General features: G+C 48.6%; 1 protein-coding gene across 2 annotated transcripts in view; it reads left to right on the top strand.

The window, feature by feature from the left end:
* Positions 1-25,982, top strand: part of LOC147724962 (E3 ubiquitin-protein ligase TRIM39-like) — a 299,690-nt gene that overhangs the window by 84,824 nt on the left and 188,884 nt on the right. The window contains exon 2 of one of the 2 annotated variants that reach the window (XM_086966453.1): positions 10,342-10,437. The exons of the other annotated variant lie outside the window; for it this stretch is intronic. Within the exon in view, the coding sequence (XP_086822579.1) occupies positions 10,342-10,437 (96 nt within the window). The remainder of the gene's footprint in view (positions 1-10,341; positions 10,438-25,982) is intronic. 2 annotated transcript variants of the gene reach the window in all.

Genomic DNA, 25,982 nt, shown 5'->3' with positions numbered 1-25,982 from the left:
TGGCTTGGCACGAGGATGATGCGGCTCCAACCGCGAGACTGCACTGCCCCCTGGGACTTGCAGTCCTGTCCGGTGGCGGTCAGCTGTGGTTGTATGGTGGCCAAATGCAGGACGAAATGCAGGGCCGGGCAGTGGTGGCTGCACTTGCAGCGTGACGATGTGGCGGCAGAGTTCAGGGCAGTAGATGAGTCAGTGTACCTTATTCATCACAGCTCCACCAACAGGTCAGGCTTCGATCCTGATTTCCTTTATTCAGTCGAGCTATAGTCAGATACACTAAGTGGACACCTTCACTGCTGCCTCCCTACTAGCTGTGTTGCGAGCTGTGTGATTAGCAAGAAAATATATTTCTCTCCATTCTCTTTCGGTTAGCTCTCTCTTGAGTTCCCGCTCCCAGCGACTCTGCCCCGCCGAGGGTGAAGAAGAAGCTGGTGGACGCAGCATACTATATAGCTCAGAAATCATCTTTTTATCTGAAGCTTTTGTTATGAGCCATTTCTCATACGTGGTGAGTTTCCTTTGGACCGACAGTCGTACCTCTGGGTGTAGGAGCCAGTGACGGATTTGGAAATATTGATACCGTCATGGTGGAGTGATGGTGTAGGACTGTTGCACTTCTGCAAGTGTGAGGAACTCGTCTAAATCGAAGAGGCGCCCCACTGATTTGCAGTCTGTCGCCCTCCATTGTGGGAACGCTCGTTCATCGAGCCCAGGTGGGCAGTCAGGATTGTCTAACAGAGGTGTCAAGAACGAGGGGAAGGACGTAAGTCCACGTGAAACTGCCACCGTATCCCAAACCCTAAGCATCGTCCTTGTGACTGGGGATCTCCCGACGCTTGGGGGTCTATCGGGTTGCTTTAGGAAGGGCACTTTGCACAGGGAGAGACCCGCGATCGACCGGTCCTGAAATAGCTACTGTTTATCAGACTCAGGTCTGTTCCACTCCACCAAATGTTGGAGCTGTGATGCTCTAAAGTATTCAAGGAATTTCGGGATACCCAGCCCTCCCTCGTTGGGGTCTGAAGGACAGGTCTCTACGCATACAAGGGCGTGTCCCTGCCCAAATGAATTGGTGCACCACCTTTTGTTTCTTTTGAAGGATCCATGGTGGGGGCCAAGCCTGTATAGTCTGAAAGATGTACAGGGCTTTGGGTAGAGTCTTCATTTTAATGGCTGCAATGCGGCCAAAAAGCGACAAGGGTTGTTTTTGCCATTGTCGGAGGTCCCTCTGAATTTGGGAGAGGAGATTGGCATAGTTCTGTGAAACCGTCCTGAGAACGGAAGAGGTCAGGTCTATCGCTAGATAGGTACTTGTATCGCAGGACTGAAGCTCCCCGTATCGAGGCCTCTCACACTCACGTCAGTCTGCTCCACTACCCAGATGTAAGACCATGGATTTCCCGATATTTACTTTAAACTCAGAGACCCGACCAAAGGCGGTCAGCTCCTGTAGAAAGCTGGTACCGATTGCTCAGGAGACTCCAGAGTAGCCAGGATATCCTCAGCATATAACCTCACGGTATGACGTTCCCCCCGAAGGGGATACCTAGAATGTTGAGGTTATCCCGGATTCTTTGTGCTAGGGGTTTCACATACAGTGCAAAGAAAAGTGGTGACAAAGGGCACCCCTGTCTCGTGCCCCTTTGTATCTCAAAGAGACCAGAGGCACCCTGTTTACCCTGATGACTGCTGTGGGTCTGTCGTAACAGCTCGCCACCCAAGCTCTGAATCTTTCCCCTACGCCAAAGTGGATCAGGGTTTTATCTAAAAACCCCCAGCGGACTCTGTCAAAAGCCTTTTCGGCGTCGACCAACAAGAGTAGAGCATTCATGTTAGTGTGGTGGGCTTTGTCTATCAGGTGTAATATGCGCTTAGTGTTGTCGGAGCCTTGATGATTAGAAATAAAGCTGGATTGATCAGGTTCAATAATCCCGGAAAGTCGCAGGCCCAGTCTTGCAGCCAGGACTCCCGTGAACAATTTGAGGCCAAGGTTAAGAAGGGAAATCGGGCGTTATGCACCTCATTGGGTCACATCTTTTCCAGTTTAGGTATGACTATGATGTCAGCAGGCAACATGTCCGGGGGAATGGTTCCAGGGCCTTGAACGGTGTTAAAGAGCTGTGTTAGAATCAGAGCTAATAGTCGGCAGAAGGCCTTATAGAAGCCTGCCGGAAATCCATCAGGGCCTGGCTACTTCAGTAACTTAAGACGAGAGACCGCTCCAATACCTTCCTCAATTCTAATGGGTTTGTCTAGGGTTTCAGCTCCCCTAGTGTTCACTGCTGTTGTAGCGGCTCCTTTAAGGGACGTTTCCACGTCGTCACCTGGCTGCGTGGCTTTACCATATAGTGTGGCGTAGAAGTCCCGAAAGACCTCAGCGATCTCTTCGTCACCCTCAACCCTCTCCCCTGTGACATTCTGGAGGGCCTGTATTTTGGTTCGCTGAGCGTGGGCGGCTCTGAGTGTGTTGGCCAGGAGACGACCCGTTTTATCGCCTCCTAAATAGTAAGTGTGCTTCAGCCGGAGGGCTGCGTATTCAGCCCTGTCCAGTTCGACTGCCGACAACTGTGCTCTGGCTGCTTTTAGTTGACTCCACAGCCGAGGTACGCAAATTCGCTGGTGTATTCTTTCCAATTCCAGCACCCGGGCGGTAAGGAGTTCCCTTTTTTCTTTACGGTCTTGGGCTTCAGCCGCGGAATTGGCAATAAGTTCTCCTCTTACCACGGCCTTTAGTGCCCCCCAAAGTGCCGACAGAGGCATGTCTGGTGAGTCATTTGTTGCGTGCTAGTTTGGGATACATTTATGCAATTGTTGGATAACCCCTGGTCTAGAGAGCAAGGTTTCTCTAAGTCCCCACCTCCGGGGGGGTCTATGAATCTTTGGTATAGAAAGAGTCAGCGTCATTGCGTCATGATCTGATAGGGCTGCCGGGATAATGTTCACTGTGTCCACCAAAGTACCGACTTCTCTGGACCCTAGAAAGAGATCTAGTCTGGCATAAGTGTGATGTACCTGAGAATAAAAGGAAAATTGGATGAGCTGAGGGTGGGCTACCCTCCACAAGTCTAGCAGGCCCCTGTCTCCCAACCATTCCCTTCCTGTCTTGGAGAGGGCCCCTGTTTGGCCATAGCGCTGACCTGAACGGTCTAACTCCACGTCCATGACCAAATTTAGATCTCCCCCAACCACTACTCTTCGTTCGTGTGACCCCAGGACCTCTGACATTGCCATCTTCAGAAATTGTTCTTGTCCCGAGTGTGTAGCGTAGATAGAGACCACCAATAAGGAGATGACCCCACCCAAATTATGTGGGCCAGTAGCCGGCCTTTTATTTCCACTGTTTTGCACCCCACCTTACCTTGGAACGATTTAGCTATGAGGATGGCCACACCTGCTTTCTTATTTGGGGTGGAGGAGTAAAACTGGTGGGGAAAGGCACAAGATCTCATACAATGCCAATCTTTGGGGAGGAGATGAGTCTCCTGTAGCAGACATATGGACACCCGTGAGTACTCCAAGTAGGACAGATTGGCTCTCCTTTTAATATGGTTGTACAGTCCCTTCACATTAAGGGTGAGTATCTGCAATGTGGACTTTACCGTAATATTATTGGCAAAAACATCTGGCTAAGTTGGATGGGTAGGCCCCCTTATCCACCTGACCCCCCATAAGTTCTCAACATTCGTCGTTTGAGAGTGTGTGCCCCCAAAGGGACCCCATCTTGTTTAGCACACTGGCCCCCCAGCCCATTCCCTCCCTAACCCAACTTGGAGACCCCAAAGTTCCATTACGGTCCATTGCCCATGGTACCAATAAGTGGGCATGTGGTGAGTAGAAAATCAAGGTTAGTGTGTGGTCCAATCATCCCAGGCCCCCTGCCCCCCCCATCCTTGGCGATATCAATGCTTATCAAACCCTGTCATAGGAATCATGAGTAGTCCGTCGCAGTGGTTTCTTTCTGGACTGTTTCAAGAGCTGCCAATCTTTATTGTGCTATAGTGTTCGAGTTTGGGCGTCTTTCTGGGAGGGGTGAGCATCTACGGCCCACTTTCTGCCAGTCGTTGCTCGACCAGGTCTGCGTTTGACTGTTCTTACGGGGCTCGATGTTCCAATCCAAGCAGTGAACAAGTATCTTGAAGAGATCGGAGATGATGAAGCTTGCCGTTCAGTTTAAAGATCAGATGGAAGGGGTGGCCCCAGGAGTACACCACTCCTTTTTCCCTCAGGTGAGCAGTCACTTCTCGGAAAGCCTTCCTCTTTTGCAGGGTGATGGAGGCCAGGTCCTGGTACAGGTCCACAGAGTGCCCTTGATAAGTTATGGGTTGTCTCGACTGGGCTTCCCACAATTTTCTTTCTTTGAGAGGAAAGTCTGGTAGGAAGGCAAGGATGTCCGGAGAGGAGCTGGGGCCCATCTGGCCAGCCTAATTCTGTGGCTCCCCAAAATGTTGCTAAACAATCCCTGTAAATAGTGGGCTACATTCGGCCCCTCCGTTTTCGAGGGGACTCCTTGGACGCAAATGTTATTTCGTCGTGGTACAAAAGCGGGTGGTAATGGATGGAGCATCTGAACCAATCAAACACTCACACCCAGTCAAAAGATCTGGGTTTAATCCATCACCGTTCTTTAGCCCACTCTGCCACCCCAGTTCAGACATGGCTATATGCAAATCAGTCTGACCCTGTGCCTCATGGGAACAGTCCAGCCCGAACTGCCAAGCCATGCCTTCCCTGTACCGGAAACAAGCTTCCGAGGACCGGTTTCTGGCATTCCAGCCGTCTTCAGCCTGGCTTGCTTGAATCCAGTGGCAAAGTGAGCAAGGGACTCACGTCTGAGCATACCCTGCCACACTTATGGCAGCCAAAAGTGGTACAAAAGGGGGTGATAATGGACGGAGCATCTGAACCAATCAAACACTCACACCCAGTCAAAAGATCTGGGTTTAATCCATCACCGTTCTTTAGCCTACTCTGCCACCCCAGTTCAGACATGGCTATATGCAAATCAGTCTGACTCTGTGCCTCATGGGAACAGTCCAGCCTGAACTGCCAAGCCATGCCTTCCCTGGACCGGAAACAAGCTTCCGAGGACCGGTTTCTGGCATTCCAGCCGTCTTCAGCCCGGCTTGCTTGAATCCAGTGGCAAAGTGAGCAAGGGACTCACGTCTGAGTTATTTTGTCGTAAGCGGTTCTCGAGGTCCTCCATGTGTGCTTGCAGATCTAGTTGTTGATCACGCTGACGGATCACCTCTTGTTGGAGTTGTTCGATTTCTTCTCCCTTGGTTACCTCTTGGTCCTCAATTGCTGCGGATCTCCTGTACTTCGCTCTTCACCTCGTCTTTAAGTGTTTTGAAGTCCTTTCTGAGAACGTTGAAGAGCGACTCTGGGAAGGAGCGTGTAATAGAGACCTCTCCGTCGTCCAGACCCGCAGGTGTTTTCGGACTAGTGGACATTCTACTTTCTTTGTCCCCGGGAAGGGGACCTTTAGCGAGCATGTCTTTCAAAGATCTTTCTCCTTTCTTCCTCATCGAGGCCATCACCGGGTCGTTTGTCAAGGGGGGGGGGGGCAACCCCAAGAACCCCACGATGGAGTTGGCTGTATATCACTCCTCCTTTAGTGGAAGACGAGTTAAATTCCGTATTATCCGGTAGCTGATCACCATCGTTTGGCTACATTGCCTCCCCACCTCCGTGTTCAACCCTCAATGCAACAGCCCCCTCGTTGCACCCCGTCTGTTGAGGAAGACCCTCTTACGCTGGTAGTGTTCTGGGGTCTCGGGTGGTCGTCTCCTAGTTCACTCCCAGCGCAGGACCCTCTTGTCGCAGGTGTGGCCCCCCCTGGTAGGCGGGTGTAGTCAATGCTGACTGTCTCCGGCAGCCGAAGGCTCTGCCCGAGTGTCTGCCCCCTTGCGGCAGAGTCTACCCCTCTCTGACAGCCACCCACTCTCGCCCAGTGGCCAATCTTGTGTGTGTGTGGCCACCCCGTTGCTTCTCTACCTCCAGAGTGTTCTGGTCGGATGGGTGTTCGGTGTCCTTGTGGCCGATTCTACGTTCTGCCACTAGTCAAGTGCTTTGGTTGGGTGACAGTTCCCCCGCACTTCTCTCGGCCCAGAGAGCCCTTGTACATCGCTGTAGGCCCAGTTCCGAAATATATCTTCGTTGCAGTCTCTTCTTCCCTAAGGGATGTCAACGGCCCCACATGACGCCTCCTCAGTTTTGCTCAAGCCGACCTCAGTACTCTGTGTCTGCTCACTGTGGAAGATGTTGGCAGCAGTTCGATTCTTAGCCTCTTGTCTCTCTCAGGGGGCCATACCAAGTCTGCTCTGTGTTCCGGCACTACACAGCTTTCATCTTTCCAGTAGCCGCTGCTCTCTTGGCACCAAATCCACTTTGCAGGGACTCAGTTGCGTTGGGCCTTCCATGCCTCCCGCTCTGGTCGGCCTTTGCGACCAGCTTCAAGGTAACTTGGGTCAGGGGGGCCCGCTGGTAGGACACACTTCTCCATTGACGTTAGGCCCCGTAGACAGCAGGACCATGGCTCTTTATGGCAGCGCTGGGGGAGCCTCACCGCCGGCTCCCCTATGCGTCTTCCCCCAAGGCCCCCCTCTCTCTCCTCCCAGCGTCTCGTCCCAGCACCAGGCGACTGCCCTGGCCGGGTAAGTGCTTCCCTTTTGCTCCACCACTGCTCTGGTTCCACCTCAGCCCTCCTCACCTCGTAGTTCTGCTATTGCTCCTCAGTCCGAGTCGCTGGCGAAGGCCCGGGCGCAGGGCCCACCACTTTGTCAACCACCAGCAGTCCCAACATCAAAACCACAACCGGAGGCCCACTAAGCAGCCCCTTGATACTCACCCGGCGTCAGTTGTGATGGGGAGACTGCTTGGGGCGTGTTCGCCGCTGGAACCCAGCTCTGCTTTCAGAGGAGTCCCGCAGAGAACCCCAGAGGCCTCAGTGCTCCCCACGTGTCCAGGCACCCTCTGTCTCTGCGCTCTCCGGGTGGTGAGCCGAGGAAGCCCTCCTTGCTCTGTCCCCTCCTGCAACTGCTGGCATTGGGAGGCTACCACCCGCTCCTCTCCACGCCGGAGGCCGCTCACGCCAGGCCCCCGCAGCACACCTCTTGAAGACTCCCCACCGGCTGTTCAGTCTCTGTAGGTGGATCGCTAGCTTCGCTCCCCACCGCCGTCCGGCCAAATGCACGCTGTGAGTGCTATTTTCAGGTATCCGGTTACTGAAATGTGATTCTGTCGCCGGCACCCCCACTCGGCCCACTAGGGGTCTCAGGGTGCCATCTCAGCAGGCAGGTTATTCTCTGTGCCATCCAGGTGCCATTTTCTCACTTTGTGGCCTGTTTCTCCAGTCCGTCCAAAGGCGCAAAACAGGACCGGAGCACCCGATATTCCCATGTACCAGGTCGCCTCTTCACTGGCACTAACCTTGCCGTTGCTGTTGGCTATCGTGCTGGTGTTAAAAGCTAAAAAATGGCCCGGCGGGAAGGCCAGGAGTGAGGCGCCCCGGAGACGTGCGACCTACTAGATCGCAATCTTGGCCACGCCCACTCTGCCTATTTTTTCAAATAGGAATCCTACCCTTTCTGGAACGCGTTGTGTGCACATAGTACTATGCGCTGCACTAACTTAGTTTTTCTATTATCAATTCTGCAACCTGATTCATATTTCACTAATGAATGAAGAATCAGAGAATTTTAATCTTTAATTAGAGAATAAAACCCTTTAAAACTACTCAAAACTCATTATGTACTAAAATATTTATTTGCCTGTGTGTATGAGGGAGCTCTTTCAGTCAAAATAAAGTGGCAAAGATTCCTCACCTTGAGAATACAATTTGGGAGGAAAAAGGGTAATTGTAATTAAAGGTAATTGTGTCACATTTACTAAATTTTCCAAACAGAGATTACAGCATGATTTCCGTGCTATTACTGCTCATCCCCCTACTCCCATCACCCACTTTCCTCCTGTTTTACTTGTTTCATCATCATCATCATCCTCCTTCATCCACCTGTCACACCATCTTCATCACCTTCTCTCCTTTAGTCATATTTTATCCACCACTTTCCTTTGTCTTTTTCTTTGTTTTGTTTCTCTTACTCTTGTTTTTTCTGCCCTCACACCCTCTTCTCATCACCCTCCAATTCTCCTCTTTCTACCCATCAACCTTTCCTCTTGTCAAGATTCTACACTGTGCTCTGCCTCTTGGTGCCATATTTCTATAAACTGTGGCACTGGTGTTTTCAGGACATTTGATGACATTATCTGGAAGTTTCCGTGAGTATTTGGAGACCTCTTAGAGTTGTTCTAGGTTCTATTCAGGAGGAGGTCAAAGACTACACTATTTGTCTGTGAGTGTCTGCAATTTCCATGTCTGAACTGGGGTGGCGGAGTGAGCTAAAGAATGATGATGGATTAAACCCAGATCAGTTGACTGGGGGTGAGTGTTTGCATTGTTCAACACTCTGTCCATCACCCCCTTTGGTTTTGCTTTGTTTGCCCTAAGTTGGCAGGGCATGCCCAGACGTGGGTCCCTTGCTCACTTTGCCACTGGATTCAAGATAGCCTGGCTGATGAGGGTGATGAAACCAAAACTGTTCCCAGGATGCTTGTTTCCGGTCCAGGGAAGACATGGCTTGGCAATTCGGGCTGGACTGCTTTGATTTGCATATGACCATGTCTGAACCGGGGTGTCAGAGTGAGCTAAAGAATGATGATGGATTAAACCCAGATCAGTTGACTGGGGGTGAGTGTTTGCATTGTTCAACACTCCGTCCATCATCCCCTTTGGTTTTGCTTTGCATTTTCCTTGTCACAGACCCAGCATGCGGAGGGTGCACGTCTCGCTTTTTACAATTGTGCTGATTCCAAAGAATGGGTGCACTCTGTGAGGCCGGTGTCTGTTCCCTTTTGTAAACACTTTATAAGGCTGGTGTCTGCTTTATTACTCTTGCAGCTTGTTCTTTGTAGAAGACCCTGCATGAGGCTGGTGACTGTTTGTTGCAACAGACTGTGCTTAGGGCCAGTGCTTGCTCTCTCGCGCTGTTTCCTATTTCATTGTCAAACACTCTGCATCATTGCTGTGGCTGCCTCTTACTTCCTGATTTTTTAGGCTGCTGCCCCCCCCCTCTCTCTATCTGCCAGGTCCAAGTTGCTAGCCCTGTACTAGGATAGTGTTTAATCTCCCATTTAGTCTGCCTGTTCCTTGGTGCAGACACTGATGGAGATTGCCTGTTCCACAGTGTGGCCCTTATTGAAGGCTCCTGTAAGGAGAAAGTGGCTATGCCCTCGTTCCTTCTGCCGCCCTGTTATAGAAGCTGTCTGAGGGGTGGAGCCTGTTCCTGTGGCAGACACTTTAACATAGTGTTGCCTGTTTTCCTGATGCCTGGTTGCTGTGGACCTGTGTCTTCTCTCTTGTAGCCGGGTCTGGTGGTTCAGTGGACTAAAGCAGCCAATGCAGGGGCGTGTGTTCGACCTCATGGTCACAGGTTCAAATCCTGGTGGCTCCACTCAGTCTTTCATCCATCTGAGGTTGATAAAATGAGTACAATTGAGTTGGGTAGCAATAAACATCTGTTATTCAGCGCCAAGAGACCTACAGGTAATCATGCTCTTTACAAATACATGCTATGTTATGTTTTGTGCCTGTATGGGACTGGCCTCTGCTCTCTCTGGTTATGACTGCCTCTTCCATGGCACAGGCTCTGCATGAGGCTGGTGCCTGCACTTTCTGGGGCTGCTGCCGGTTCTCTCTCACAGACCCTTCAATGGCTGTAGCCTGCCGGTCACAGACTAATGCCTCCTCTTCTCTCACTGCCTTTGCCCCATTGTAATGTGTAGTAATAGTAATGGGTTCCTTGAAAGGAAATTGATATAAAAAGACAGGCTCTGAGGCCGTCTTACACACAAAACTCCTGCAAGTAGAGAGAGGGGCATCAAGGATTGAGGACATGACTTGTGACATCTTCAGGGCCAATCTAGATATCTGTTTTTGCCCTTACACCTAGACTTAGACTGTCCTTGACATTTAATATGGATATGAGCGCCTTGTAAACCTCTGTCTGGATGTGTGTGCCTGGTACCTATGGTCTGGAAACACCTGGCCGGTACCTACAATCTGGACTTAACATCAGTATATCTGTGGCTTGGATTGGTGCGGCTGTTGCTTCTGATTTGGGAACCTGTGGCTAAACCTTATAAGTGTGTCTGCTGATTAAGCAGTGAATGTGTAGCTGGTACTTTTAATCTGCACGTCTAGATGATCATGGGGTGATTATTATTGTATGAACAACTACACTTTACAGATCTACAGTTGTCACTTGTGTGCTTTGCTCTTCACAGATGGAACTCCTGGACTGGCTGTGCCTTCTGAGGGGAGAAAGAAAATACATTTTGGAGTCTAAACTCCAGGAGGAGGAGAAAGATCACACCCTGAGGGTGAGTGGTGGCTGTGAGTCCTGTGGAGTTATAGATCTGTCATTGTGTATGTTCAGGCTGGTGCTTGTGCCTTTGTAGGTTAGAGATGCAGAGAGGCCAATGATTCAACCTCAAGCCTAGGTCGTGCCTCTACCAGGTAAATGTACTGGGCGGGGAGTCAAAGAATCAAAAACAAGCATTTACCTCCCAACCATTATGTAGTAATCATATACCTACATGGTCTGTGTCAGAGTGAGTATGCATGGACCATAGGCATCTGGCTGGAAGTGTGCATGTAGGTGTGTGTCTGTTACGTGCGTGCATGTGTCTGTTGGTATGTTTGTATGTGCATAGTAACAAAGATTTTTGCATGTATATGTGTGTGTGTGTTTTTGTGTGAGTCGAGTCATTTCTTTGTGAGTGTGCACTTTCATGTGTGTCTCTTTGTACCGGTCTCTCTATAGTTTTGTGCTTGTTCGAGTGTGGAAGGATTTATGAGTGCACATGTGCATTTGGGTGAGCTTGTGCACCAGTGGGTGTGTGTTAAAAGGGTCTGGAATCATCTTGAGTGAGTTTGTACATGCATACATAAAGTTCCACAATTTCCAGAATACCAGAATTAGAAACCTAACCATCGAATGAACAGGGATTCTACTGAACTTGAATGGCTAGTCCTCCACTGAAGGTTCTCAGCTTAAATGTGAAAGGGCTTAACAACCCTATTAAGCGCAGGGCTGTCCTGTCCTTTTTAGAAAACTCAGGTGCGGAAATTTGTCTGCTCCAAGAAACTCACCTACTCTCCAAGGACTGGCACAGGATGCGCTCAAGGGCATTCCCAATCCAACATTACTCCTCATTCCTAGAGAAGAAAGCAGGGGTGGCCTTACTGGTGGCACGTCACTTTAAGGGGACAGTAGGGGACAAAGTGCCTGAAATTAGGGGGAGATTCATAGCCCACACACTTCACATAGGGGGGCTGGACATGGTTGTAGGCTCTCTTTACGCTCCAAACACCAGGCAAGAACCATTCCTCAAGGGGGCACTAGCAGACGCACTGCAACCTAATGTTAAGGCGATACTGGTGGGTGGAGACACAAACCTGGTGATGGATCCCAACATTGACAGGTCCGGCCACCGACAGGGGTTTGCCGGGGCGATCACACAGGAGGGGAGCCACTGGATGTCGGAGGAGGGGTTCGTGGACTTATGGCGCAAAAACCATCCCGTCACCCCGGGATACACTTTCTACTCCCACGTACACCGCACATACGCACGCATTGATCATTTCTTCGGCAGTACGGACGTGTCTTCCTTGATAGGTGATGTGGAGGTGCTCCCGGCGGCGTTGTCGGACCACCATGCGCTTTTGCTGCGCATGCAAACCCCTATAGTCACTCAACGGAAAGGTAGATGGCGCCTCAATGACGCCCTCCTGCAACACGAAGGGGTGACGCAGAGGCTTCATGACCGCATCACAGAATATCTACAGACCAATGACACTCAGGAGGTTTCCCTAGCTGCGGTATGGGGGGCACTTAAGGCGGTAGCGAGGGTGGAGCTGATTTCGGTGGCCGCGGCAGAACCCAAGACTCGGAAGGAAAAGAAGCAATCCTTGTCCGCACAAATGCTTGAACTCGAGCAAGCTCACAGTCGGACCGGGGCTCCCAGGATATGGAGACAGCTTAAGGCGATCAGGGCCCAACTGAAGGACTGGGTTTTCTAAGACCCAGCGGTGCCAGGGATAACACCTGAAACCTTCGTGGGTAACCTGTTCCGGCGTACAAATGACAGAGACACGGGACACTTCCTCCGGCGTCAAAGATTCAAGGTTTATTTACTGCAGGGAACACAGAAGTCACGAGAAGTACATAGCATGTAAGTTCACGGAGTCGGATTCGAATTGTATCTGTGGATCGCTCTTTTTATACAGTTTTTCGTCATAGGATAACATGGCAGACAAAAGGTTACAACCCGGTTCCCACAGTAAATATCATAGGGGGTCGCTTTCATGTATTCAGGGCCCGGAACATAATTACAGTAGCATTTGGCAGTTCCCAACTGTAAAAGTACATCTTCCCACCATTAGTGCATTCCGTTCGGCTGTAAACGAATCAAGGAAGAGACAGAAACAGGTGCAGAGGAAGACGAGGATAGCGAACAGATCGAAGAGAGCGTAAAAGGGGTGGTATCAGGAAACACAATTGCAGGGATCAAAGGAGACGTGCCTAATGAATGCACAACTGAGACAATAGACCGGCACGGCAAGATGAGCCTCGAGCGGGGCCATCTGCCTTACAGTGTCATCCCCCTCATCATAAAGACACCCTCAAAGGAACACGTGTCTTACGCAAGAGTTTGGGAATCCCAGGGTCACGAAGCGGACAGCGTCCGTTCGCTGGCTACTTGAGGGCAAGAAACAAAATGGATGCCATATCTAAAATGGAACCCGTGGGTTCAGATGAAGAAACCCACGAAACAAACGAACGGTTTAGGCTAGCACAGCGAAAATGCGTACACCCACTAAACTCGTCATTTGCGGTTCATAGATACCAGACTCAACCATATTCGGGTGAGTCGAAAACACCACTTACAATTGTCACGGAACCTCACAGCTCGCCAGTTTAGATCTGGATAGAGCAGAATACGCAGGCCTGCGACTGCGCCATACGTACTATGTGGGGGGGGACAAGACAGGGCGCCTACTAGTGAGTTGCATCAAGGCTAAGACACTGAGGGCGAAAATATCCTCCGTCCATGCCCAAGATGGGACAGTCACCCGGAACGATGTCCAAATAGCAGAAGCCTTCCACGGGTTTTATGCCTCGCTGTGCATGGCGGAACCGCTGGGCAAACAGACACCCACCGACATTTATCTCCGTGACATGGAGATAACACCCCTGGATGAACCCACCAGGGCCTTCCTCGAAGCTCCCATCAGAACCGAGGAGGTCATCTCCGCGATCGCGCGTCTCAAGCCTCTGAAGGCCCCGGGCCCGGATGGCTTTTCGGCCAGCTTCTATAAGGCTTTCTGCCCCCAAATCGCACCGCTATTAACCAGACTCTTCAATTCCTTCCAGGGCAGGGGCTCTATCCCTCAGGACATGCTGGACGCTGACATCGTAGTCATCCCTAAACCGGGCAAAGACCCATCCCAGTGCAAAGCATATAGGCCCATCTCCCTCCTTAACCTCGATCTAAAACTATTCACAAGCGTGCTGGCTGCCAGACTGGGCCCGTGCCTACCGGGAATCATTGAGCCGGACCGAGCGGGATTCATCCCCAATAGACAGTGTGCGGACAACACCAAGCGACTGCTTCATGTCATTGATAAAACCCACTACAATGACTCCGAAGCGGTCCTCCTGTCGGTGGATGCCGAGAAGGCGTTCGACAGGGTGGACTGGGGATATCTAGATGCCGTCCTGGCGCGCTACGGATTCGGAGACCGGTTCCGCACGTGGGTTGCTAGCTGTTATGCCGCCACGCAGGCCAGGATCTCGGTTAATGGGGTGCGCTCGAGACCCTTAGACATCCAACTGGGAACCAGGCAGGGGTGTCCTCTTTCACCCCTGCTTTTTGCTCTGTACATCGAGCCCTTAGCTCAACGAATCCGAGACAACAAGTCCATAACGGGCGTCCGTTTTGGCGGGGAACAGCAGACCATAAGCCTGTATGCAGACGACGTCCTAGCGGCCCTAGAGAACCCCTCGACATGTGTACCAGCTTTCCTGTCAGAAATAGAGAGTTTCGGGAAGGTATCGGGGTTCAAGATGAACATGGAGAAATCCCTAATCTTTCCTCTGGGTCAGAATGCAAAAGCATCGCGGCGCGGCCACCAAACATATGGGGACCTTCGAGTTCCGATGTCCATACCCTACTTGGGCATCTCTCTGACCCAGAGCACAACCCAAACAGTTGAGGGGAACTATACGGCTTTATTGGCTGCCCTCAAGGGGGACCTCGCAAGGTGGCGCCGTCAACCGCGTTCCTGGCTAGGACGAGTGGCAGCGGTAAAAATGACCCTGCTCCCCAAAGTCTTGTACTTATTCCAGACCATTCCGGTAACACCCCCGATTGGCGTGCTCAAACAACTGCCGGACTCCATCACACACTTTGTGTGGGCAGGTAAGCGTCCACGTCTACGCAGAGACCTAAACACGCGGACTACAGCGGACGGTGGTCTCGGCGTACCTGACTTACTTCGCTACTTTCATGCAACGCAACTTCGCTACCTCCTAGAATGGAGCAGGCCTGAATCGGAAAAACTGTGGTTATTTCAAGATCGAGCCATGGGTCAGATGTCCCTATGGAAAATCCCATTCCTGAGACGCAAGGACAGGCCCTCATACCTCAAGAAATCCCCCATTACGAGGACAGTAATGCAGGTATGGGACAAAGTAGCGGTACCGAAAGGCCTTACAACATTCCCGTCCCTGATGTCCCCCCTGTTTGAGAACCCAGCGTTCCCTCCGGGACTGGCCCCCGGGTCTTTCTCGCAGTGGCGGGAATCAGAATGCAAAGCAGCCGGCGATCTCTTCGACCCCGAGGGCTGCATGCAAATTCGCACTTTGCAAGACTGCTACACACTCCCACAAATACAACGCTTCCAATACTTCCAGATCAGACACTAGCTCACAGAGAAGGATGTGCAACCTCACGTAAGCAGACCCCTAACAGACTATGAAAAATGGCTCCACACGAAAAAAACGGACAGACACGCAATCACTGACCTATACATGATGCTTGGCCCACCTCCCCCTGCTGTACGTTCGGCGGGACAGATTAGATGGGAACGCGAACTGGGGCGCTCCTTCACAGATAGGGAGTGGCAGGACATATACTTCAGGGCTCATCACACCGCCCGCAACGTATCCAGTAAGGAAGCAGCGGTGAAAATAGTGTACTACTGGCACCTCACACCGGCACGGCTTCATCAAGGCAACCCACGCAGGGACCCTGGGTGCTGGAGGGGGTGCGGGCAACAAGGGACACTCACTCACATCCTATGGGAAGGCACAGAGGTTCAGGGGTGTTGGGAGGAAGTGCTCAAGAGATTCCACACGCATTTTGACACCAAAATTCCCCGATTCCCGGCATACACGCTCCTTGGCCTTCCCAACGCCATCACGTTCCCTCTCAAATCGATCAGGGGTAAACAGATGGGGCTAGCGATGAGGGCAGCCACCCAACATATCCTATCTCTCTGGGGCACCCCTAGAAAACCTACCCACACGGGGTGGCTCCATCGCCTGTGGTATATCATGAGCATGGAGAAGATACAGGCCTCCCATACCCAAACACGGGACACATTTCTCGATACATGGCAACCCCTCGTCTCTCTCCTATCAGAGGAGTTGAATGAAATCACCTGCCCAAAGTACCTCAAGGTGCTCAGGCTTCCAGGCGACTTCCAAGGGGAACCTCGATCACCTACCTGAACGCCACCTATCCTACCGGCACTGAGGGAACTGGTATCAGCGCACTTACCACACCGGGGAAGGGGGAATGGGAGTGGGAGGAGGGAGGGAGTGGGGAGGGGGTGGGATGGTTGGATGTTCATGGGACCGGATTAGCGCCTCACTTCGATTGCGGGGCCTCCCCAGCTCTCAAAGACACACTCTACGCAGCTTCAGTGGGCCCCGCCAGCGGGGAGAGGCGGGATAACTGTTCTTGGCAGGGCGACCACATGCACGCCCGTGTTGTTGATGTGTCCTATGTCTATTGTGTTAAAACTTAAATAAAAGATTTAAACCAAAAATATCTAGCTAGTGAGCTAATATTTTATTCCAGCTCCTAGTCGGTATGTTTTCAAACAAGAGGTAATACTAGACCTAACTGTAATGAGTATGGCGTCCCAAGTACTGGGTCGACAAGTTTTGAGCTTTTGCCTAAAGCTCTTCTTCAGGACCACACGAGGGCCAGCCCCATGCGTACCACTCACAAACAATCCAGTGAATAGAAAACAATGGGGTGCACACCTAATGTGTGTCCACCAGATATTGAATACATACTGTTATGCACTGACATGCTGTATTTTTGTTTAGGCAGAAATATGCCTCATGATCTGCAGGGGTAGAGGGGCGTGTAGTCACACCTTTAAAGCACTCCTCTTAGAAAATGACCTAATGGTACCCCTGGAGACTGCATATTTGCATGCAGCCATGTGGGGAATGTGTATATACATTTTTCTTTGTGTATTTATACTTGTTCTGCAGTCATAATCTGAGCTCCAAAATATCAACATGAATAAATCTTGATTCTAGAATCTTGACTGCAATATTGATGACGTGTACTCAATATCAGCTTGTAATAAACTACAGAATATGCTTGGAGATGGCAATGTGTTATTGTTGTCAATATTGTGTTGTTGACCGTTTATTGCTAAGATTTGAGCTTGGTGACTTTTATGGGGGTGAGATTCTGAGCTTAAGGCTTGTGAAGATGCAGGGTCAGTTTTCTGATTCTAAGGGCTGTTGGATTTATTTCCTTGGGTAAGAGATGTACGCCTCAAATCAGTTCTAACTGGGAATAATGAAATTTACTGATGGGGCTTGTGGAACATTTGGACCAGCTGAGAATCACTATCAGTGATTATTTCCACTTCTTAATCAGGTTAAAAGAAATGAGATCCAATGTCTGTGATTGTTTCCTCCCCCCTGATGGGTCTTGTGGACCTGGAAGACCAGCTGCGACTTACAGTTATTATTTTGTGTTTTGATTGGTCACACGTAATGCTTCGATCAGCTGTATCCGCCACCAGTGATTATTTTTGGTTCTCCATGGGGCTTGTAGAGCTGATGGATAAGTTGAAGTAAACTGTTAGTGAATAGTTCCAGCTCTTGATGAGTTTAGAAGAACTGATCCAACATCAGTGATTGTTTCCTCTCCTAGATGGGCCTTATGGAACTGGAAGTCCAGCTGAGATCAGAGAGCAGAGGCATTTCCTGTTCTTAATAGGTCTCAGGTAATGCTCAAACAGTTCAGATCCACCTTTGGTGAATATTTCCAGATTTAGGTGAGTCTAGAAGAACTGTTGGAGCAGCGGAAAACCATCGCCAGTGATTGTTTCATGAGGCGGGCTGGTGCACATCATGGGAAACACTTAAAACAGTAATTAGAGGAATAACCGAATCCTATCTAGACCACAAACACTAATTAAAGACAGAGACGTTGGCAATCCTAAAACAAACATACTCAAACTTGAATGTGAATGCCTGTCTAATAATGAGACCTCATTAATACGAAGAAATTCCCACCGATAATTGACATTAGGCACCATCCACTTGTACCATCCACTAGTACAACACCCTTACAAATCCACTGGTGGTTCTCCGAGGTGAAGATTTAGTTGGTGATGTTCCAGATGAGCTCTTTTAACCTATAGTTTCCAGGGAGTCCACTCTTTAGTTCTTTTTCAGCAAGATAATCCACAGGGCTGTAGTTTCAGATGGTGCAGTCTTCAGAGGTCAGGCCTTAGAAATCTTTGCAAAAACAACAATTGATGGACAGAATGCAGAACAATGTCATACATTCACCCCAGTACAGAGATCTGGGCCTAAATCCATCGTTTTTTTGCACTCCACACCACCCCAGTTCAGACATGGCCATATGCAAATCAGCCTTGACCCTGTGCCTCATGGGAACAGTCCAGCCCGAACTGCCAAGCCATGTCTTTCCTGGACTGGAATCAAGCATCCTAGGACCGGTTTCTGGCTATCAGTTGTCTTCAGCCAGGATAGCTTGACTCCAGTGGTGTGGAGAGCATGGGACTCACGTTTGAGCATACTCATCCCACTCGGGGTGACAAATGCAAAAACAACAATTGATGGACAGAATGCAGAACAATGTCAACATTCACCCCAGTACAGAGATCTGGGCCTAAATCCATTGTTTTTTGCACTCCACACCACCCCAGTTCAGACATGGTCATATGCAAATCAGCCTTGACCCTGTGCCTCATGGGAACAGTCCAGCCCGAACTGCCAAGCCATGTCTTTCCTGGACTGGAATCAAGCATCCTAGGACCGGTTTCTGGCTATCAGTTGTCTTCAGCCAGGATAGCTTGACTCCAGTGGTGTGGAGAGCATGGGACTCACGTTTGAGCATACCCATCCCACTCGGGGTGACAAATGCAAAAACAACAATTGATGGACAGAATGCAGAACAATGTCAACATTCACCCCAGTACAGAGATCTGGGCCTAAATCCATTGTTTTTTGCACTCCACACCACCCCAGTTCAGACATGGCCAAATGTAAATCAGCCTTGACCCTTTGCACAGGGTCAGACTGATTTGCATATGGCCATGTCTGAACTGGGGTGGCAGAGTGAGCTAAAGAATGGTGATGGATTAAACCCAGATCAGTTGACTGGGGGTGAGTATTTGATTTGCTCAAATGCTCCGTGCATCATCCCCTTTTGTATTGCTTTGTTCGCCCTAAGTTGGCAGGGTATGCTCAGACGTGAGTCCCTTGCTCACTTTGCCACTGGATTCAAGATAGCCTGGCTGATGAGGATTATGAATCTGAAACCCATCCCAGGATGCTTGTTTCCGGTCCAGGGAATACATGGCTTGGCAGTTGGAGCTGGACTGTTCCCATGAGGCACAGGGTCAGACTGATTTGCATATGGGCATGTCTGAACTGGGGTGGCGGAGTGAGCTCTCACCCATTTTTGGCAGGAGTTAGCCCAGTATTTTAGATTCATTATACAACTCTGTCAATATGGAAGCCAATCATCTAGAAAAGCTGCATACGATTCAGTTAGCAGGTCATGGGACCCAGGGGCCTTTACTCTGGCTCAGGTTGTAATAGAACCCGCACTTCCTAAATCTATATGTCACCACCCAAGAAGGCTGCATCCTCACTGGTCAGTCTAGGTGCCTTATCCACTGAGACATAGTTATGCAATGCTTGAGAATCAGGAGCATCCGACACAGCAAATAGCTGTGTATAATAGTCCCTGAAAGTTGCTTGTATTTCTCCCTGTAACTGGTTGCTTCTCACCATTTCCTATCATTACCATTGAGGAGCCTTTCTTATAGGATTAGCTATATATGCGAGCAATCCCCAGCTTTATCTCTTTATTTCTGCTCCTTGGTGATGTAGCTACGATAATCGCATCCTGTTAACGGGTCTATGATTCCTAATAACTTATCTCACTCTTCAAGCAACTCATGTCTGGCAACCTGGTCTCTCACAACCATTTTCTCTAGCTTACATAAGATGTTCTCTTGTTTAAGAGTCTTAGGCCAGATGTGCGAAGGCCTTTGCCTTAGCAAAAGGTTTGATTAGAAGAATGCAAAAGGCACTTTTCTACGTATAAAACCCAAATTGCTATTCAGGAACAAGTTGCAGAAACACAGTTCGAATTTGCAACAACATACCAAATCTATATATGTAAGGAGCATATTTTGGGCATCCCTCTGTCAGTGTGCAACCCTGTGCCTGGGCCCTTTGAATTGTCTCACCTCCAGGGGCTGCGCACAAACTATTCTGGATCGGAAGCAGTATAGTCCCTTGCCAGGACTTTGTTGACCCTTCCCCACTGGACCTGTTTCGCAACCGAGGTGGCAATTGGAGGCAATAACTTAAATAAAGTAGTCCAGTTTTAGATAACAGAAACTGTTCTACTTTATAAAGCTTTCCTCAGAATGAGTGCAAGTACTGCACTTAGTCATAAGCAAGCTAGCAAGTAAATGAAGTACAGCAAGATGATTATTACTGTCATCGCTGTCCTTTATCCTCTGTGGGATTAGAACCCTATGAATGTTTGCATTTACAATATTGCCTCTCTCATCTCTTATGTTCTTGTGCTATATTTGAAACTATAGTGGGGGGCTGGTTTTGAGAGGTGGGCATTGTTTGTTAGCAAATGCCTGGAGCATTATTGAACTCTTTGTGATTTACGTAGAAAACACATTGGTAGTTGGTGCAGCAACATATACCCTGCCATGGTGCCTGTATGTAGTAGACAGCAAGATTTAATACAAAATTGGGCAAGATTCTCCTTCGTAGAATGGGGAAAGGGTCTCATCTTAAGCAGGAGAAATCAATCAATCAATCAATCAATGTACTTGTAAAGCGCGCTACTTACCCGTGAGGGTCCCAAGGCGCTGAAGGGAGGAGTGTGCTGCTACAGCTTGAAGAGCCAGGTCTTGAGGAGTCTTCTGAAGGTGAGTAGGTCTTAGGCCTGCCGTATGTGGGTGGGGAGGGTGTTCCAGGTCTTGGCGGCGAGGTAGGAGAAAGATCTGCTGCCGGAGGTCATTCTCTGGATGTGGGGGACAGAGGCGAGAGCGAGGCTGGCGGAACGGAGCTGGCGGGTGGGGTTGTGGAAGCTGAGTCTGCTATTCAGGTAGGCTGGTCTGGTGTAGTACAGTGCTTTGTGTGCGTGAATGAGGAGCTTGAAGGTGATCCTCTTGTTGACGGGGAGCCAGTGTAGGTTTCTCAGGTGGGGGGTGATGTGGCTGCGGCGGGGGATGTTGACGATCAGTCGGGCGGAGGCATTTTGGATGCGTTTTAGTCGTCATAGGTGTTTGGCTGGGATTCCTGCATAGAGTGTGTTTCCGTAGTCCAGTCTGCTGCTGACGAGGACCTGTGTCACCGTTCGTCTTGTTTCGGTCGAGATCCACTTGAAGATTTTGCGGAGCATTCGGAGGGTGTTGTAGCAGGAGGAGGAGACGGTGTTGACATGCTTGGCCATTAAGAGGGAGGAGTCGAGGATCGATCCTAGATTGTGTGCGTGGTCGGTGTGTGTTGGTGCTGTTCCCAGTGTGGTCGGCCACCAGGAGTCATCCCAGGCTGAGGGGGTGGATCCAAGGATGACGACCTCCGCCTTGTCCGAGTTCAGCTTCAGACGGCTGCTCTTCATCCAGTCGGCGACGGCCTTCCCTTTAATTTCAAAACATAATTTACTAAATTAGTGCGGTGCTCTCATACACTCATCCAATAGGGATTAAGACAGAAGAAACAGTTGCATCTGCTCACTATCACAGTAACTCTCTCAAGTCTGATCGCGTGATATCTAAACACTTCTTAGACATGTACCAGCATGTCAGGTCTTGGTTTTGTGCATAACTTGGTCATTTCAACACAGTTGTGAGTAAATTCAGTCTCATCCTCCTCATATGTATTGGGCATCAATTTGGCAAGGTTCAGAACATTACAATGCCTAAGGGCCTGTGTGGCCAAAACGCATCTCTCATGGCGGGTTAGGCGGCTGTTCGTTAGCTGCTGCATACCCTTCTTGGTCAGTAGGATCTTAATTGAATGTGGTACCATCACTATCAATGGGTGACCCATGACAATTCCCTCTGTTTATTGGATACTCAACATAATCGCTGCACCCGCTTTGAGATAGCAAGGCACACAAGTGTTAGTATAAAAATATGTATGTATTACTAAACACTCTATACTAATCTCTTTATGAGATTTGAGCACAAGTTACACAATATTAAAGCACTAGAACGGCAGTAAATAGAACAATACACAGTGGACTCCAAGGGGAAAACACACAATATATTAAGAAAGTGGTATAACAACCCCGACTTGACTAGACACAGTGCCTAGAGCAGGTAGAATCGCTGGGACCACACAAAACCACCCAAGGTAGTGACACAGGGGTCCACGGAGGACGCGTGCAGTGTGAGAACACAGATGCGAGTTCCGTACAACTCTATGGGAAAGGCGCGGTTGGATTTTAAAGATTAAGGACACTTAGGAGAGGACTTCAGACAAATCCTTTGGAACAAAGAAGGTTCTAACGTAAGGGAGGTAGCTGTTTGTCGGAATTGGATTCAATCAATCCCCCGGGGACTACTATGGGGAAAAGCATTATCAGCTCAACAATCGTGACTGTGTTACCCTCAGTGGGGGCTGTGGTTCGGGATGATGAGGTTGAAGGCGAGGTTGAAGAAGACTGCTCTGCCGAGGATTCTGAGTACGAGTACGAAGAGGGAGAAGAGCATGAGACAAGGGGCGGAACTGCTGCAGAAATAGCCAAATTAATGGCAGATCAAAGGGGCAAAGCTAAACAAAGAAAAGTCCAAAAATAAGAACAAGAAAGGGAAAAGAACGCCAGCAGAAGGTCTATCCTTAATTAATCTTGCTTCAACTACAAAAAAAAAATCTTAATTTGGATAATAGCCCCCTCAGAAAATGGATACAGGCTAAGGGACTAGTGAAGAGTATGACTCTTCGACTCTCAGGCTCTGCCCTTTCTGCTTATGAATCTCAAGAAAAACAGTTGGGCACTTATCCTTCACCCCAAGCTCATTCTGCGCCGGTGCCAGTATTAGCCCTCGATGTAGATTCTGTCCTGCTCTCGAACCCGACCTGTCTAACAACTAGTTCTACACTGGTAATCCCCCCTGTAAGCCTTGAACCATCCTGCCATGGCCCCGACACATCTACTTATATGCCTTCCGACTCTTCCTGCAATATCATCCCAGATGGCTCTGAGGAAAACTGCTCTGAGATGTCCCCTTTTGAGGTTATCCTACGTACCTTAACTAACCATCGTGCTGAGGGGCAAGAACATTTTTTGCAACTACGGGGGGGCAATACCAAACTTCAGAAATCACTGACTGAAATGACTTCCAAGTTAGGCGGGATATCACAGGAAATAGAAGAACTTCAACAGAGAGTAGTCGGTATTGAAGAGTGCTCAGCCCACACCGAGACTTCACTAAAGGAACATGAGAGCCAGATTCTGGCACTACAGTTGAAGGTCGAGGACTTGGAAAATCGTCTACGCCGATCAAATTTGAGACTTTTTGGTGTACCGGAGGGTGTGGAAGGGTCAGATGCTAGGGGATATGTGGAGGCATTACTAAAGAAAACTCTACCTGATCTAGCTGACTGGGATTGGGACTCTCAGGTTCAGAGAGCCCACCGTCTCCCCCCATTTCAGAAGAAGAGAGATAGTAAATACCCTAGGCCTTTTATAATTTACTTTGGGATATTTTCTTTTGAGGGAGGCAGTAGCTCTTAAAGCACGCCCCAACTCTCCTATAAAATATGAGAATATGTCTATATTTGTTCGCTCAGATTTTGAGCAAACATACGATGGTTAGGAGATGGAGACAAAAAAAAACGAGGGAGAGTGGGTGGCCCGACAGCCCCGTGCTACTGTGTTCTGTGCTGCCCTTTGAACGGCATGAGTGTGCTTTTCTCTTTGCCAACCCCTCTCTGATAAATAAAAGTGCTATTAAGCTGTTGTACTAAATAAAAATTGTACAAGTAATTATGCCACAGGAACCACTGTTCTTTGGATAAACACATTACCCTGGTTCCGTCATGAGTAGGGTCTCCCTTGTTCTCTTTTCTCACCCTTTGAACAGCGGCAGGTAAGGAGGGGGCTCCCTTTAGTTCTGGGCTGAGAGAGAAGGGAGGTGGGGGGTGGGCCCAGGTTCTCCGAGGGTCGGGTGGTTTGGGAAGGGTTCAAATATCTAAAAATTCAGCACATTATGATAAAAGTTTAAACTTGAAAGGGTTGCACTGTTGTTTTGTTTGTCTATTTTCATTGCTTTATAATATACAGTATGGCATAAGTGATTTAGATTATCCACAAAAATGCATACATTAAAATGTGTAGCGTGGAACGTAGCCGGCCTAAATAATAAGAATAAAAGAAGACTCATACCTGAAGAACTAAGGCTTTACAATTCTCAGTTAATTTTTCTATCTGAGACACACATATCGTATAAAGACAGAAAATTACTTAATCAGCTGGGCTACGAGGTTATAGTTTGCTCTTCTCAAATGGTCTCTCTAAGGGGGGGTTGCTATATTAAAGGATACAAGATCTAGAATTGAAACGATCAGATCTGGCACCGATAAATTGGGTCGATGGGTGATCGCTCAAGTTTGTATTGGTAATTGTAAATATGTACTATGTGGAATCTATGGCTCTAACAGGGATGAAGCTTTTGTTTTTGATGAACTAAATGTGGAATTATTGGGTTTGGAGGGCTAACTAATCATGATGGGGAATTTTAATTGCATTATTGATTACAAACAGGATACTACTAGACCGGGGACTTTTCAACGCATGCATAAAGTTAGGGCTGCCATTTTAGATTTAAGCAGGGTACACAATGTTAAGGATGTATGGCTCTCTCTTTATCCTGATATTCCTGGTCATACGTTTTACTCAGCTTCCCATAAACTCTGTACGCGGATAGATATGGCTTGGGCAACAGATCTAATTATTCAGAACAGTTTTATGGAAATCTGCCCCCGGGTGTCCTCGGATCACAACCCCATTTTACTAACCTATAGCTATTATGAGGGTCAAAATAACACCAGATTGTTTTCTTTCCCCCGCTATCTACTGACAGACACAGTTTATATCTCTCAACTTAAACTTCATTTGTCTGAGTTCATCAAGATAAATCTTCATACTGCCTCCCTGTGTTTGGGACACATGTAAGGCTAGTATTAGAGGCCATGCGCAACAATATATTCTTAAACAGAATTCTGAACGTCGGAAAGATAATACAAAATTAATAGCAGATATTAGAGAATACGAAATTTTATTGGCTAAGGCGCTTTGTTTACGATCTACCAATATTCTAGAAATAGAACTAAAACTGGGATCATTAAAATCTAATCTGAAAACCACTTTAATGGAAAAAACGGTGCCAAAATGTTTAAGACCAAAATTGTGTGCTATGAAGGAGAGGATAAGATCGGTAAGTTATTGGCCTATAAAGTAGCAGATGACAGAGCCCAGACTCGTATCAAATGTATTAAAGGTACAAATCAAACTATGTATAATCAACCGGCACAGATTTTGACTCAATTCAGAGATTAGTATAATACTCTCTACACTCTGGAGAAACAACCCCTTACATCTGATATATTAAAATACCTAGAAAGTAATATTAAGGGAAAATCTAATTTACCAGGCTCAGAAGATCTCTCGGATGATATTACCGAGCTGGAATTGAGACATGCCATTATATCTCTGCCAACAGGGAAAGCTTCAGGGGAGGACTCAATTCCTTTGGAAGTATATAAAATTTGTATAGAAGAAATAATTTCTCTTTTTCTCCTTGTTACACAGCATATAGGGTTAACTGGGAAAGCCCCGAACTCTTGGAATATAACAAAAATAATTTTCTTTTAAAAAAAAGATAAGCCGGCGGAGGAATGTAGGTCGTACAGGCCAATTTCTCTGATCAATTCTGATACGAAGGTTTTCGCCAAAGTGTTGGCAAATAGATTGGCCCTGATTATCCCTGGGATTGTTAGTGAACAACAGCACAGCTTTGTACTGGGCAGAGATACAACAACTCACATCAATACAGCTATCACAGCCTTTGACATTGCAGAAACTGAAGACTCCCCACTCGGCATGATTTTATTAGACGCCGAAAAGGCTTTTGACCGAGTGGGGTGGGATTATCTGTGGTCTGTGCTGTCTTTCATTGGTCTCAGGGGTAACATAGTCAGCTGGATCCGGGCCTTATATGATCAACCTATGGCTAAAATCAGTTACTCAGGTTTGTTATCCTCTGCTTTCTCCATCGCACGTGGCATTCGCCAGGGGTGCCCGTTATCTCA

Source organism: Lissotriton vulgaris, chromosome 4_1 (genome assembly GCF_964263255.1).
Source record: "Lissotriton vulgaris chromosome 4_1, aLisVul1.2, whole genome shotgun sequence".
Taxonomy (NCBI): domain Eukaryota; kingdom Metazoa; phylum Chordata; class Amphibia; order Caudata; family Salamandridae; genus Lissotriton; species Lissotriton vulgaris.
This window is presented reverse-complemented; position numbering and strand designations above follow the sequence as displayed.